Below are 14,158 nucleotides of genomic sequence, written 5' to 3'. Positions count from 1 at the left end.
CCAGAGACTGCTTTCCTAACCCTCTCCTTGGCTTTTCTTATTCATTCCAGAGCTTTTCAAGTGTGTTGGCAGTCTGTTGGTGGAAATCCCAGCCTCCTGTCTTTGGGCAAGTTCCTTAACCTCTCCCTGTCCTCCTCTGTAAAAAGAAATAAAAATCCTTTTTTCCCCTGGCTGTGTTGTTGTGAGACTGAATAAATTGGGTATAACTCAGGGCATTTGACCAGTGCCTGGGCACAGCAAGCACTCAGTAAAGAGTAGCCATATCCCTGGGTCTCTACCTGTGGATACTGGTGACTCTTTCCTCTTCGTTCCTGGAGAAGCAATCCTGGGAAATGACCAATCCCCTAGCACTCCCTCAGCTACAGCTGATGTGAGAGGACTCTGTGTGTCTGCCGTTTCACAGGAAGGCCTGGGCTGTGGCGGGAGGAGCTCTGAGCTGGTTTGCCATCCATGGTCAATTCTATTAGATGTTCAAAGCAATGAGACCAAAATACAAATAGGCAACAGGGCCTGGGCAGGCCAGGATCTAGTGTTCCAATGACTCTAGGGAGTTGGGAAAGGGTCGACAGCTTGTTTTGGTGGGAAGAAGGAGAAGAGACAAGGGAATCTTCTTATTGCCTTTATTCCGCTGTCAGCCCAGCTAGCCACTGCAGGGCACAGGGCCAAGCTTTTACATACTCACCCATGCTCTCTGTGTACACATACACACACAAGCATGCGCCGATACCTGCGCACGCGCACATGCACACCCACCCACACACCCACACACATACACACACACGCACACATCCCATCTCTGGCTCTGAGAGTCAGTCTCTGGGGCAAGGGGGGGCGGGGCGAGGGGCTGCTCCTCAGTCTGCCCCTGCCTGCCCTTTTATGACAGCACCAAGGGCGGGGTAGGGGCAGGGCCCTCATCCCATACAACAAGTCCCTGTGCAAACTGGAGATGCAGCTGGTTTCTGGATGGGGGCGTCAACTTCCCCCTCCCCAGAGTGCCCTCCTCCAGCTCCTGAGGGAGGGACTGCTCTCTGCCTACCTGGGGGGGCCAGACCCCTGCCAGGGCTGGGCCCTGAGGAACCAGGCTTCCCCCTACCTGACCCTGCCAGGACCTCCAGCATTGAAGAATGGCCAAGTCTGAGGTTGGGGGGATTCCCCCCTGGAGAGCAGGAAGTCCTGGGCCCCAAGGCATGTGGGGAGGGGGTCATTACCCCTTTGCTAATCCATCTTCAATATGAAGAGGTTTGGGGTACACTTCCTGGGGAGGAACACAGGCCTGGAAGAGTCCCAGCTTGAGCCCTCTCCAACTTTCATCTTCTGGGCCACAGCCTAAGGCCAGGCATCCAAAAGTTCAAAAGTCCAGCCGGCTGGTCAGAGTCCCTGCGTAGTCCTCAGATGGGGGCATCCCCGGTAGAAAGCGGGTGTCAGACCTGTACGGGCAGTGTCTGGTTCATCTGCAGCCGCATGTCCTGGATACTGCTGAGGATCTTTTTCTGGTGGCCGGCCAGGGTGACCCCAATCCGAAGCAGGTCTCTGCAGATAGAGCAAAGGCAAAAGGTCAGCCTCTTCCCTCTTTTTTTTTTTTTTTTTTTGATACCCATCCTGGGACTTGAACTTAGGGCCTACGTGTTGTCCTTCAGCTTTTTCACTCAAGGTTGGCACCCTACTACATGAGCCACACCTATACTTGGACTTCTTATTAAATATATATATTTTTTAATTTGATCCACTATATTGCCTCCTGAGGAACTATGATGACAGGCCCACCTAGTCCCTCCACCTCCAAGGTGGAGACCCAGCCCAGAGCACCTGTCCTGTCTCTGCAAAAATGGTAAGACACTTACTCTGCGGTCATCTGGGCCACTAGGTCAAAGGATGCAAACCCAGCACTGATGAAGCTCTCCTTGTACCGCCCCATCTTGATGGCGTCCAGCCAGTCACCTACAGTCGTGAAGGTTGTATAATCTGGAACCGTGCGGTCCAGGAGGGGCTGGGACATGCTGTGGAAGAGAGTGACCTGGTGAGTCCTGTGGGCCAGGAATGTAGGGCTAGGGACACTGGCCTGAGGGAGCAGAGGCACTGACCCAGACTGGGCACTGGCGATGACCTTGAGGCTGGCGGCGTTGCGGATTAGCTTGTCCAGGGTGTTGACAATCTGTGAGAACTTGGGCCTGAGGTTCCGATCCCGCACCCAGCAGTCCAGCATAAGCTGGTGCAGTGCTGTGGGACAGTCCATGGGTGGTGGCAACCGGTAGTCCTGCTCCACAGCATTGATGACCTGGGCCAAGGGCAGGGGGGAGTGAGCTACATTCTCCGCCTCCCCAAACAGCTCCCACCTACCCAACCACCCTGGATGGCCCCCACTCACATCCTGGTTGCTCATGTCCCAGTAGGGTCGCTCTCCATAGCTCATGACCTCCCACATGACAATTCCGTAGCTCCAGACATCACTAGCAGAGGTGAACTTCCGGTAGGCTATGGCCTCTGGGGCGGTCCAACGGATGGGGATCTTTCCGCCCTGGTGGGGGGGGCACATGCCCTTCACCCTATGACTCCAGGCTGCCCCCCTGAACCCCTGAGCCCCTGCCTGGTTGGCCCCACCCATTAGCCCCCTCCCAGCTGCTTCCTGTACCAGGGAGCTGGTGTAGGTAGGATCCGAGGGGTCATCCTCCAGGAAGCGGGAGAGGCCAAAGTCTGAGACTTTGCAAACCAGGTTGCTATTGACTAGGATGTTTCTCGCAGCCAGGTCACGGTGCACATAGTTCATCTCAGACAGGTACTTCATGCCAGCTGCAATGCCCCGCAACATGCCCACCAGCTGGATGACCGTAAACTGTCCATCGTTGAGCTGAAAGCAACAGGTGGGCTCAGAGGGGCTCTCTGGCCAATGGCCTGCCTGCCTTCTCCAAGTCCTCAGACCCTGCCTCATCATTAATCATGTCTCCATGCTGACTGGACAGTTATGAGCTACCCTGCTATGTATAAAGCACCTTATATTAAGTAACCCATTGATCCCCATGAGAAGCCAGCAGCTCTTAACCATTCCTTTTTTGTTGTTGTTGTTCTAGTACTGAGGTTTAAACTCAAGAGTTGGGAATTGTGTCCCTTATCTTTTTCACTTGAGTCTATCACTCTACTATTTGAGCCACAGCTCCCCTTTAGACTTTTTGGTGGTAATTAGAGTTAAGAGTTTTCTGGCCTTTTCTTGCCCAGGCTGGTTTTGAATCCTTAAGATCTCAGCCTTCTGAGATTTGGTGGCATGAGCCACCAGCACCTGGCTTTCCCATTCTCATGTTATAATTGAGACAGCTGTGATTCACTTAGGGACCTTGCCTGTGGTCACACAGGCAGTAAGAGGCAGAGTGAGGGTGTGAGTTCTAGCTGTTTGGGTTCTGAAGGCCCAACTGTTTCTCTATACACACCATTTCAGACTTTGAATAAGGACTCTAGGCTTGTTGGCCTACTCTCTGAGGGGAAGGAAGAGGTGCTGGTTCTTACCCGAAGGAAGGAATCCAAGGCACAGTTCTCCATGAACTCAGTGAGAATCATAACTGGCCGACTTTTGGTGACCACACCTTCCAACCGGATAATGTTCGGGTGGTCAAACTGACCCATGATGGAGGCCTCACTTAGGAAGTCCCGCCGCTGCCTCTCAGTGTAGCCCACCTTCAGTGTCTTGATGGCCACAAATACCTCCCGGCGGCCAGGCTGTTTTAACCGACCCCGGCACACCTCTCCGAATTCCCCTGCGGGGCACAGGGCATGGGTCATAAGGTATTTCTAAGACACTCCCAGCATCCTGCCCAATTCCAAGGGTCATGGCCACAGTGCCCCAGGAGACTCACCAGCTCCAATCACCTCCTCAATCTTGACACAGGACACATCGATTTCCTTAGCAAACTCCCGAACAGCCTCATTGGGATCCTCATAGGTAAAGGGGTCAATGTAAACTTTCATTCCAGGAGCAACTATAGGGGGAAGAGACGGGCGTGCAAAGGTGACCTACCCATAGGCCAGAGACGCAATGTCAGGTGCAGGGATCTGCTGGGAGCGTACTCAGCTATCTTGCAGCTGAGGTGGGCCCATGCTCTGTGCTGAGCCCACCCCATACCCCCATGTAAGAATGCCTAGGGAGGGGCTGGGAAGGTAGCTCAGTGGTAGAGTGCTTGCCTTGCATGCATGAGGCCCTGGGTTCGATTCCTCAGCACTACATAAGCTGAAAAAGCCAGAAGTTGTGCTGTGGCTCAAGTGGTAGAGTAATAGCCTGAGCTGAAGAGCTGAGGGACAGGGCCCAGGCCCAGAGTTCAGGCCCACGACTGACTAAAAAATGAAAAGAAAAAAAAAAAAGAATGCCTAGGGAAGTTGGGGGCTGGTGGCTCACACCAATAATCCTACTTAGGAGGCTGAGATCTGAGGATCACAGTTCAAAGCCAGCCTGGTCAGGAAAGTCTGTGAGACTCTTATCTCCAATAAACCACCAGAAAACCAGAAGTGGCACTGTGGCTCAAGTTCGAAAGCACTAGCCTTGAGCAAAAGAGCTCAGGGATAGCACCCAGGCTCTGAGTTCAAGCCCCATAGCCTGACCAAAAAGAAAAAAAAATGCCTAGGGACCACAAGAGCTAAACACCTAGGATTCCTCTTCCTCCCTCATCTCTCCCCATGTCCAAACCTCTCAGCTACATACCTTCCCTCATTCTTTCTTACTGCCTGACCTTTTCCAGGCCTTCAACACTCAGACTATTGCAATAGTCTGGCGGCTGGGCTCTGTGCCTCTGGACTTTTCCCACCCAGCTACCCTATATCTTCCTGAAACAATGCAGCCATTGTCTTCCTCACTGCTTGAGCGCCTTCCCAATTACCTGTGGCAGAGTCCAGTCCAAACTCTGCCTGTCTTTCACGACCCTCCGAGGGCTGGCTGCCCTCTTCAGGCCTGGCTTCCCAGCAGCTGTCAAGATAGTCTTCTCACTGCCCCCACATCCCGGCACTCTCCCCACCCCACCCACTTCCTTCCAGAGGCTCCTCTGGGCCAGGAATGCTCTCTCCCACCTCTGGATGGACCCTGCTCATCCCACAGCCACCTCCAGGAAGCCTTCCTCATCTCTGAACTCTTCCTGCCCTTCCCCACAGGAACACCCAGCTTAACACTTAATTGTTCTCTAATTGTTTCCTGTGTGTGCCCATCTCTTTCCCATAGGACTAAGGGCCTTGGGGGCAGGGGTCACATTTTATTCATCAGTGGCTGGCAACGTAGGTGAGAAGGAGAGAGTACATGGAAATGGTGCTCGATTAGTAGCAGGAGGGGGTAGCCCAGGAGCAGGAGACACTCACTGTATTGCTGCAGCTTCTCCGTGTACTCGGCATCAGAGCTGTGCCGCTGCTTCCTGGAGGGACAAGGGAATGGCCTGAGGCAGGTCCCACCGGGGACCCTGAAGGAGCAGAGGGCACAGGGGAGGGGTGGGACCTGCTCACACAGCTGATGGTCACAGCCATCCGTGGGTCTCTGGGCAGGGAGAGGCTCAGTCCCCTCAGTCCCTGGGCCTGGGGAACCCGAGGGGAGGAAGGCATGGTGTAGAGGAACACGGGGCAGTTTCCTAGTATTGCAGGCAGATTCTACAGAGCTAAAGGGAATCCTCTACTCCATCCAGGAGGGCAACCGTAAACCTGGGAATACCTGAGGCAGACCACGGCAATGACCACGACTGCCACCACAAAGACAAGCCCGGCTGTGGCAGAGCCGACGATGAGGGGGAGCTGCTCCTGGAGCTGCTGGGCACCGGAGCCTGGAGACCAAGGAGGGACTGATGAATAGAGGGACAGAGAGGGTGGGCCGGAGCCAGGGCAGGGCCAGGCGCCAGAGTCCTTACCTCTTTCACTTGTGGTCTCGAACTCAGCTGGGCGGCTGTACTGCCCATAGCCAGCTACCGTGCGAGCACGGACCTGGACCACGTAGCGGGCATCAGGCCGCAGCCCGTCCAGCTGCACAGAGTTCTTCTGGCTGGTCACAGTGGAGGCGATACCTTCACTCTGCAATGTCCAGAGGAAGGAGCCATCCTCAGATGGGTTCCAAAGCCAAATGGCCCCTATCCACACTGGGCCCCCCCCAGGGTCCCCTCAGGGCTCTGGACTTTGCCTCCCAGGACTCCCTAGCACTGACCCCCTGTGTCCCAGTTCAGCCCCAGGCTCAGGCGGCCTTTGAAGCTCTGACCTTCTCAAAGTACTTCATCTCATAGTCCAAAATGACTCCGTTAGGCCGCTCCGGAGGCGCCCAGGACAGGGTCAGGCTGCTCCATGAGCTGCTGTGCAGGTGGAGTGTAGGCACTTCGGAAGGGGCTAGGGAAGAGCAGAGGGGCTCGCCATGGGCTCCCGGGGCCGCAACAGCCTCTCCCAGAGACCCAGTTCCCACAGGACCCCTGGGCAGGCAGCCCCTGGGCAACTGTGGCTCTCTCCAGGGGAAGATGACCCAGACCCTCTTCCCATGTCCCCTCCTCACCGGCCTGGTTGGTGGTGATATTGACAGCAGCGTAACGGGGTGGCAGAGGGCTCTTGCCGGAGACCCCATTGACTGCCTGCACCTCAAAGGTGTAGCGGGTGTGGGCCAACAAGTGGCTGATGTGGACCCGGCGTTCTGTCAGACCCAACTGCCGAGGTACAAACTCCACGTTGTCATCACAGCGCGAGCAGCTTGGGGGCCCGCCAGCCCCAGGGCCCCCACGACACTTCTTGCAGATGACATTATAGAGGAGGTCATCGCGGCCACCAAGGTCCCGGGGTTCACTCCACTCCAGGATCAGAGAGGTCTCATTCACATTGGAGATCACACCCCGGGGTGGAGATGGCACCGCTTTGGGGACATAGAGGGGAAAAAGCAGTGAACTAGAGGCCTTAGGACCACCCTTCTGCCCAGACCATCCTACCCCTGCTTCAATAAGCAGAATACTCTTCCTCCATTTCTTCCTTCGGCAGATTCTTGTTCACCCTCCAAAGCCTTAAGGCAACGTCACCTCTTCCTGGAAGCCCACCTTGATCAGCCTCTCCTCTCCTCCTTCTGCTCGCCCATAACACTATTCCCAAGCAACTTCCAATCCTATCACTTTGTCCTTGTCTGTTTTCAGCGCCAGCTCCTTAATCAAAGGGATTATATCTCACTTTCTTCCACATTCCAGGGCCCTCCTCCATGGTTAGAGTTGGTCCAGCAGAGGAGCAGTTCTATACTGAAGGAGCAATGGACTAGCAGGTCCCAACCAGTTCCCAATGCCTATCCAGGAGCAAGTAGGCATTTGTTACTGCTGGTGGGAGGGATGAGCCAGATGACATTATATAGGAGGCTCAGGTGTGGTTTCTTCTTAGCTGTGCCATCTTGAGCATATTACCTAAACCTCCCTGAACGTCAGTGATACAGGTGCTGACTGCATAGGCAGCTCCCCCTCACACCAGTACGGTCTGCAGCAGAACAGAGAGAACCCCCAGGTGCTCACTCACTGGTGCAGGCGCTGTCCGCAGAGTCCGAGTCTGCGCGGTAGAAGTTATTGTGGCAGGTGCAGATGCTGGCAGCTGGTGAGGTAGTACGGCTGTTGGAGGGGCAGGGGAGGCAGGGACCCTCTCCTTGCTTTGCCTTGTAGCTTCCAGGAGGACAGGCTGCGAGAGGGAAGAGGATGGTGGGTGCTTAGTTCTCTTCTCCTGTGGACATCACGCCTCTAGGCTTCCGTGAGAACCTGGCCGTTCCCCAGCCTAGGCCTTGGTCCTTCTACCTGCCAATCTGTGGGGGCAATGCTGGGATTGCCCAACTCCAGCTATAGCTACAAAAGGCCCTTTTGCCTCGTGGAAACCCCACGTCAGCGGATTCTTCCCCGCCCCTGCCCCCCTCACCCCTACCCTGGGGCCTCATGGATGAAGACGTCAGCCCCATCACCTGGACAGCCTGGGCTTGTTGAGGCAGGGCAGAAAGAGGAGGAGGAAGAGGAGAGGATGGGAAGGGACCACCAGTGCAGCACGCTGCGCTCTGCCGAGATGCCCAGCCCTCCCGGACACTCTGGGAAAAGCCGTTCCTGAGCACTCTTCTAGGATGCCTGGCCACAGCCTTGTAGGGCCTCCTCCGCAGGAGCCTCCTAGCCAATCTCAGCCCCACCCACGGGAGCAGGCAGCAGCTCCTTTCTGCCCTGGGCAGGGGTGGGGTTGTGAAAGGGTGGGAAATGGAAGGGAAGAAAACTGCTGGAAGCTGGGGTCACCTGAAGGTCAGAGGCTCAAAGCCTCCAAGGGGTAACTTGTCCCAAAATGCTAACAGCCACCCCCCTACCCTACACTCTTTTGCCCATCTCCTCCCTCCCTGCCCCCGCCCTGCCTCCCTGTAGCCACCCTCAGCCCCCTGGACATGGTCTCTACAAATTCCTTCTATCTAGGGTGGCCATATGATTTTACTCAAATTGGTATACTGTGAGATTGGAAAGGGGCACTAGGAATAATTATGTTAGGATAATGAGCATAATCCTAGACTGTCCTGGATCCACTAAGTATGACGAGCCTATTCACATCATGAGTTCTGGAGGGGTCACCCAGACCTGGCAATGCCCAGAGCTGGAGCAGTGCCCTTCTCGGGGGGTTTAACCTCCCCTCCAGAAGGTGATATTCCACTCTAGCTTTATGAGCCAGTGGGGGAGGGGGCAGAGGCCAGGCCAGTCTGGTTGCTATGGGAACCAGCGAGCACTTCCTGCCAGGGACCTGCAGAGTGTTAGCCCCTCTTCAGGCTGTCAGGCTCATCACCCCCACCCCCTTTCTCTACTTGGGAAGAGGAAGTCAGTGCAGGTTCCCTTGAGAAGTGGAGAGGAACAGAGCAAGGGCCTCAATCCTGGGCCTCACAATCAGGTGGACAGCCTAGGCCCTCATACCCATGGCTGTGAGAGCTATCTACGGGTACCAGCCCCAGACAAGAGTAAAGCCCCTGTACCTTGTCCTGTGTGCCACAACCATGGACTGGGTTCAGGGCCAGCCTTTACATTCCCTGGCTAGGAAGGTCCCTGAGACTCAATTTCTTTGCTGGCAAAGTAAGAAGGTAACTAGAATCCCCCTTATAAGGTTGCAGTAAGGTTCAAAGGAGAGAGCCCCATTCAGATGGAGGCCCAGTATATGATGAAGTCTCATCTTCTCCTCTTCATGAATGGAAAAGGGACCAAAGACCACCGTCCTCCCTGCATCCAGGCCCTCGGGCACCAGGACTACCACTTACACGGCACCAGCAATGTCCTAACAGCACTGCATGCTCACTCACTCCTCACTACAACCCTAGGAATCTTATTGTCCCCATTTTGCAAGGTCAAAGGTCACTTGCCCATGGCCACCTAAGTTGTGACAGTGTCAGGACTCAAGATTAAGCCTTGAGGGACTTAGTCACCAACTACACATTGCCTCTGAAGGAGCAGATGAGCCCCTGAGGTAAAAAGTCAACCATGAGGGTCCTCTGAGCTTCCAGGAAGAGGTATACATTGGTGGCAGGACAAAACAGTCCTTCCTGCCACCTCCTGTCTTTGCCAAAGGTCCTCTAGGCCTGCTTAGAATTCTCCACATCTCTCTTCCACTGAATTCTCCTTCCCTTTCTCCCCCCCTTCCTCTCTTTCTCAGAGCTGGGGATCCAACCCAGGGCCTTGTGCATGGCAATCAAGCGCTCCACCACAGAGCTGTGCACCCAGCCCTCATTCTGTGTCTCTCCTCATTTTCTCTCTCTCCTGGTACCCCATTCTCTGCCCCTGACTGTCCAACTCTTCCCATTCTCTTCTCCTACTCCCACCCTCTCCCCAAGCTCCACTTACGGCGGCACTGAGATTCCTTGGCAGCTGGCTCATGGCCTGTGGCACAGGTGCAGGCGCCCACAGGCACCATCCATTCCCCATCACCATTGCAGTAGAGCTTGAGTGGCACCGACACCTCCACGGCGTTCGCAATGCAGGTGCCAGGGGCAATGACCAGTGAGGTGGGCTCGGCCCCCGTGAGGGTCTCAGGGAAGAGCGCGAAGCCTGCAGTGGTGGATGCACACTTCTTGTAGAAGGCGCGCACGGAGATGAGTGACATGCAGGCACCTTGGTCCTGGAAGGCCAAATAAAAGCCAGCCTTGGAAAGCGGCCCGAAGCTTCGCACCTTGGTGTTGACCCGACCAGCATCGAGCCTTGAGAAGCTTTCGTCGGGTGCAATGGTGTCCACTTTGACGTAGGGGTTCTCCATCCAGAAGGGGGAGGACGCTGAGGCCACATCGCTGTCAGCTTCATAATAGAACAGGTTGAAGGTCTCCTTGCAGGAGCCGGGGATGTTGGGGATGCTGTTGCAGTCACGCACGGTGAACTTGAGCTCCACGTAGACCCGCTGTACATCCTGTCGCCAGATGAAGCCTGTGCGAAGCCAGTTGTTCTGGCTTGACTCATGCACGTTACACACCTGATATGTGCGGATGGGGTTCATGGCCTCATCGTAGCCACTCACTTCTTCCCACTGCGCGTGAACCATGCGAAAAAGGCAGTGAGTGCCAACACAGGCCAAGTGTTTCCCATGCTCCCTATCTTCTCCATTGACTTCACGCAGACTTGCTTTCATGGTTAATAGCTGAACACACAGACTATCAGGGTTCAGAGCCCAGCTTTCTGTGTGACTATGAATGTCAATTAACCTCCGTGTGCCTCAGTTTCCTCAACTGTAATCTACAGATAATAAAGCTATGTAAGGAATAAATGACTAAGCGAATAAGCATTTAGAATATAAGTGGTAACTTAAAAGATGCTTTTTCTGGGCCGGTATATCATGAGGAGGTGTTGAGCTCCCTTGCTTTTTGCAGCCCCCCCACCCCTTCCATCTGTGCCCTTTGAACTGAGCCTTCCTTCTCCAGTCACTTTCAGTCACCTTGGGCTCCAGGAAGAACCAGAGTCACTGATAAGCATTTTGAGACCGAAGGCAAACTGTCCCTCAAACAAACAATGGCATCTTCTTATTAGCTCAGAGGAAATAGCCAAAAACTCAGGAGATCACCTGCCAGGCAACTTGTTCCTATTCTGTTCCAGTGGTAAAGCAATAACTACTTTTCTGGAATTCCTCCAAGGACAAAGGCTGAGCTAATGGTCAACTAGGCCATGCCAGTAAGACTGTTTCAACTTTACAGACCTTTCTCACACCCCGCCCCCAACCCTCCCTATTTAACCTGAAGCCAACCTCTGAAGATGGCTGAAGATGTGAAGATCAACTGAAGCACTACCTTCAGTATTATGCTGCCACGTAATAAATCTTTTCATTTTTACCATGTATCTCTGTTTAGCATATGGGAGCAAGTGGCCGAATTTAAAAAGGGCCTCCTGGACTTTGGACTTACGGGGTCTAAAAACCCAGTTTCAAGAACAGAGTTAGGTCCTTCATAATTACTGCATGAGCATTAGCTATAAGATTTATCTTTAGGCTTCAGTTTCCTCATTTATAAACTGGAGCTGATTGGAATTAAGTGAGGCTGTGAGGAATTAAATAGTCAATACGAATATGGTTTGTGGCCTTGTGACCATGCCTGGGAGAGAGAGAGAAAGAGAAAGACGAGACAGAGACAGAGTTCCCCGAATCATAGTTGGCCTAGTGACTGCAGGGTCTGTGGTACTACCCAAGGGTCCAGGGCCCAGGCCAGCCCTCATGGCCATCTTGGGAAGTTAGAATGTTTTAGCGATATCAGGACTACAGGAATTTAATGGACAATAAGCCATGGCTGAGAAGAGCAAAGTGCCTTGTTCAGAATGGCACAGAAAGTTGGAGATCTGGAACCAAGGTTTCCTGGTTCCTAAACCAGCACTCTCTCAGGGACTTAGAAGGGAGGGGAATAGTTGGGATGGCTGCCAGGTAGGGGGAGAGGGAGGAAGATGATGTTCCTGGAGGAGGGCCCAGGCAGGGGTGAGAGAGTACCAGTAGAAGGTGACAAAAGGTGGTGAGGGTGACAGGTGAGGGCACAGGCACCCTCTCTGCAGGCCCAGGAAAGAGAGTAAGGACTCTAAAAGGGGGCAGTGGGCAGTGAACTAAGAGAATCTAACACTTACCCCACTTTCAGGATGAGCTGTCCATGCCAACTCCGATGTCACCCATTTTGTATCCATGAGGGTCTCTGGGGAACAAAGAAGAAGAGATCAGCTAATAATCTCCAAATGCAGAGGAACAAGTTGCCCTGATCCCCACTGGGTACCATACCTCTAAGTCCCCAAAGATTCTAGGAAAACCTTTAGGAAATTCTGCTGTTGTCCCCAGGGATGTCACCGCCCCAAAGATGTCAGGTCAGGCAGGCTGGGGGTGGGTGTCTGCCGCTGACCCCAGGCCTGGGTTAATGAGGCTGGAGCAGAGGCTGGTTCACACACCTACAGGCTCTGCTAATCTCCACACAAAGGGGCCAGCAGGGCCTTTATCCTGGAACAAAGGGCTGTGTGCTACAGCCCCTGGCAGCCCTGGCCTCCCCTGACTCCAATCCCAGCACAAAGACCCAGCCTCACACAAGGTCCAGAGGAAAGGAAGAGAGTGACAGGCTCAGGCCCACTCCCACCCAGCCTCCCATCAGCCACCTGGGGAAAGGGAGGAAGGGATAGGAATGCTTTTTGAGGTCCAGCACCAAATCCTACACCAAACTTGCCAGCAATCCTTGGAGAAGGTCTAGAGATAACTGGTAAAGCTGTTAGGCTACTAGGTAAAAGTGCATGAGGGGCTGAAGGGGGCTCAAATTCTGCTCTAGCTGACTCTGTGGTTATAAAACCCTGCCCTCTGACCATTCACCCCTCTGTCAAGTAAGAACAGGAAAGGGACTGGAAATTATGATGTGTACCAATCAAGCTGTTGTTACCCCTTCCAGGAAGCCTTCCCAGAATATCCTCTGAAGGGCTAGAGGTGTCAAGGCCAGCAGAGGCCGGGTTCTGAGCCCATGGCCTCTGCTCCTAGCTCAGTCATAGGAGGGGCCCATAAACATACCTGACGTACCCTCGCTAGGAACCTGGGAAAGTTCTACTCTTCTGGGGACAGAGACCTAGTAGTCTGTAGCTGGACAGGAAGGGAAGGGCTGCCATCTCCCCTGGAGCTTGGGAGTCTGGGCAGCCAATAATAGTTCAGCCCTCAAACGGGACTGAAATGAGCAGAGCAGAACCAGAATATCTGGAACCCTCTACATCCAAGGGAAAGGGGGCCAGATAAACCCACAGGCTTCAGGGGAGGCAGAAGACCTGGAGAGTGGACAGGGCAGCTGTGTCCCCAGACCCCCAGGGATAGCCCAGGCAGCAGCCACCCTGCAAGGAGCTGGGCTCCCTCCTGTGTGGCAGTAGCTGCTGATCTCGGGAGTCCAGGCTGCAGAATGAGCTAGCCCAGCCTCCTCCCTGTGGCCTGGCAGGCCCCCGTGGCTGACAGACAGACAGACACAGACATTTGGCAGGGGGTCCTGCAGGGAGGCAGAAGCTGGGGCTTGGTGGAGGCGGAGGGTGGGCTGAGGAGCTGGAGGGGTGTGCGGAGCGCGCTGGCTGGGAGCAGACAGCCTGAATGGCCGGCGGCGGACTACAAAAGACCGAGAGATGGAGAGACCAGGAGGCCCAAAGAGACAGAGAGAGACACGGAGGAGGAGGTTGCCAAGTGGTCTCTTCCCCAGCCGGCAGCCTGGAGTATTCTGGTCCCTGGGAGCAGTGGAGCTGAGCCTCGCGCACCCCCTCCCCCAAGCCAGCCAGCCAGCCAGTCCGCCTGCTTGTCTGCCCGCCGCCCGCCCGCCGCTGCCCGCCCGCCCGAGCAGGCAAGGGCTCCCACCGCTCCCTCCCGCAGCCTCCCTCCTCCCTCTCCCTCACTTCCTTCTGCTCAGCCGGTGCCAAACCCATCTGGAACTGTTTAAACCCAAATATTCAGCCCCCTCCCCCTCCAGCCAGATTCCTCCACAGTTTAAAACAAGCCCTGCGCTGGCTTCGGGAGGAGGGAGGGGCCGGTGGGGAGGCGGGCGCAGGAGGGAGGGCGGGCGGCTCTTCATTTCTGTTTAATTTCTGGGGAGCTGCGAGGGAGCGGGGAGAGAGGGGATCGGCCCCTGGCCATCGCACCGCCTTGGCCATCGCTCAATCTCGGCACATTTTTCCCATTAATGAGGAGAGGACTTGGATTTCGAGTCCTGTGCGCCTGAGGAAGGGCTCCGGTCACCCGGGTGGGG

At 54.9% G+C, this 14,158-nt stretch overlaps 1 protein-coding gene across 1 annotated transcript; it reads right to left on the bottom strand.

Moving 5' to 3' along the window:
- Positions 1-609: 609 nt before the first annotated feature.
- Positions 610-12,102, bottom strand: Ephb3 (EPH receptor B3). The gene is made up of 15 exons (XM_013033081.1): positions 12,042-12,102; positions 9,798-10,470; positions 7,477-7,632; positions 6,488-6,838; positions 6,203-6,327; positions 5,862-6,021; positions 5,669-5,777; positions 5,326-5,378; positions 3,843-3,965; positions 3,496-3,743; positions 2,630-2,845; positions 2,366-2,515; positions 2,082-2,275; positions 1,842-1,997; positions 610-1,530 (listed from the first exon to the last, which is right to left on the bottom strand). Exons 1-15 carry the CDS (start codon positions 12,096-12,098, stop codon positions 1,422-1,424), a joined length of 2,880 nt encoding a protein of 959 aa, XP_012888535.1. The 5' UTR covers positions 12,099-12,102; the 3' UTR covers positions 610-1,421.
- Positions 12,103-14,158: the final 2,056 nt, after the last annotated feature.

This window comes from Dipodomys ordii, unplaced genomic scaffold (assembly GCF_000151885.1).
Source record: "Dipodomys ordii isolate 6190 unplaced genomic scaffold, Dord_2.0 Scaffold162, whole genome shotgun sequence".
Lineage (NCBI taxonomy): Eukaryota > Metazoa > Chordata > Mammalia > Rodentia > Heteromyidae > Dipodomys > Dipodomys ordii.
This window is presented reverse-complemented; position numbering and strand designations above follow the sequence as displayed.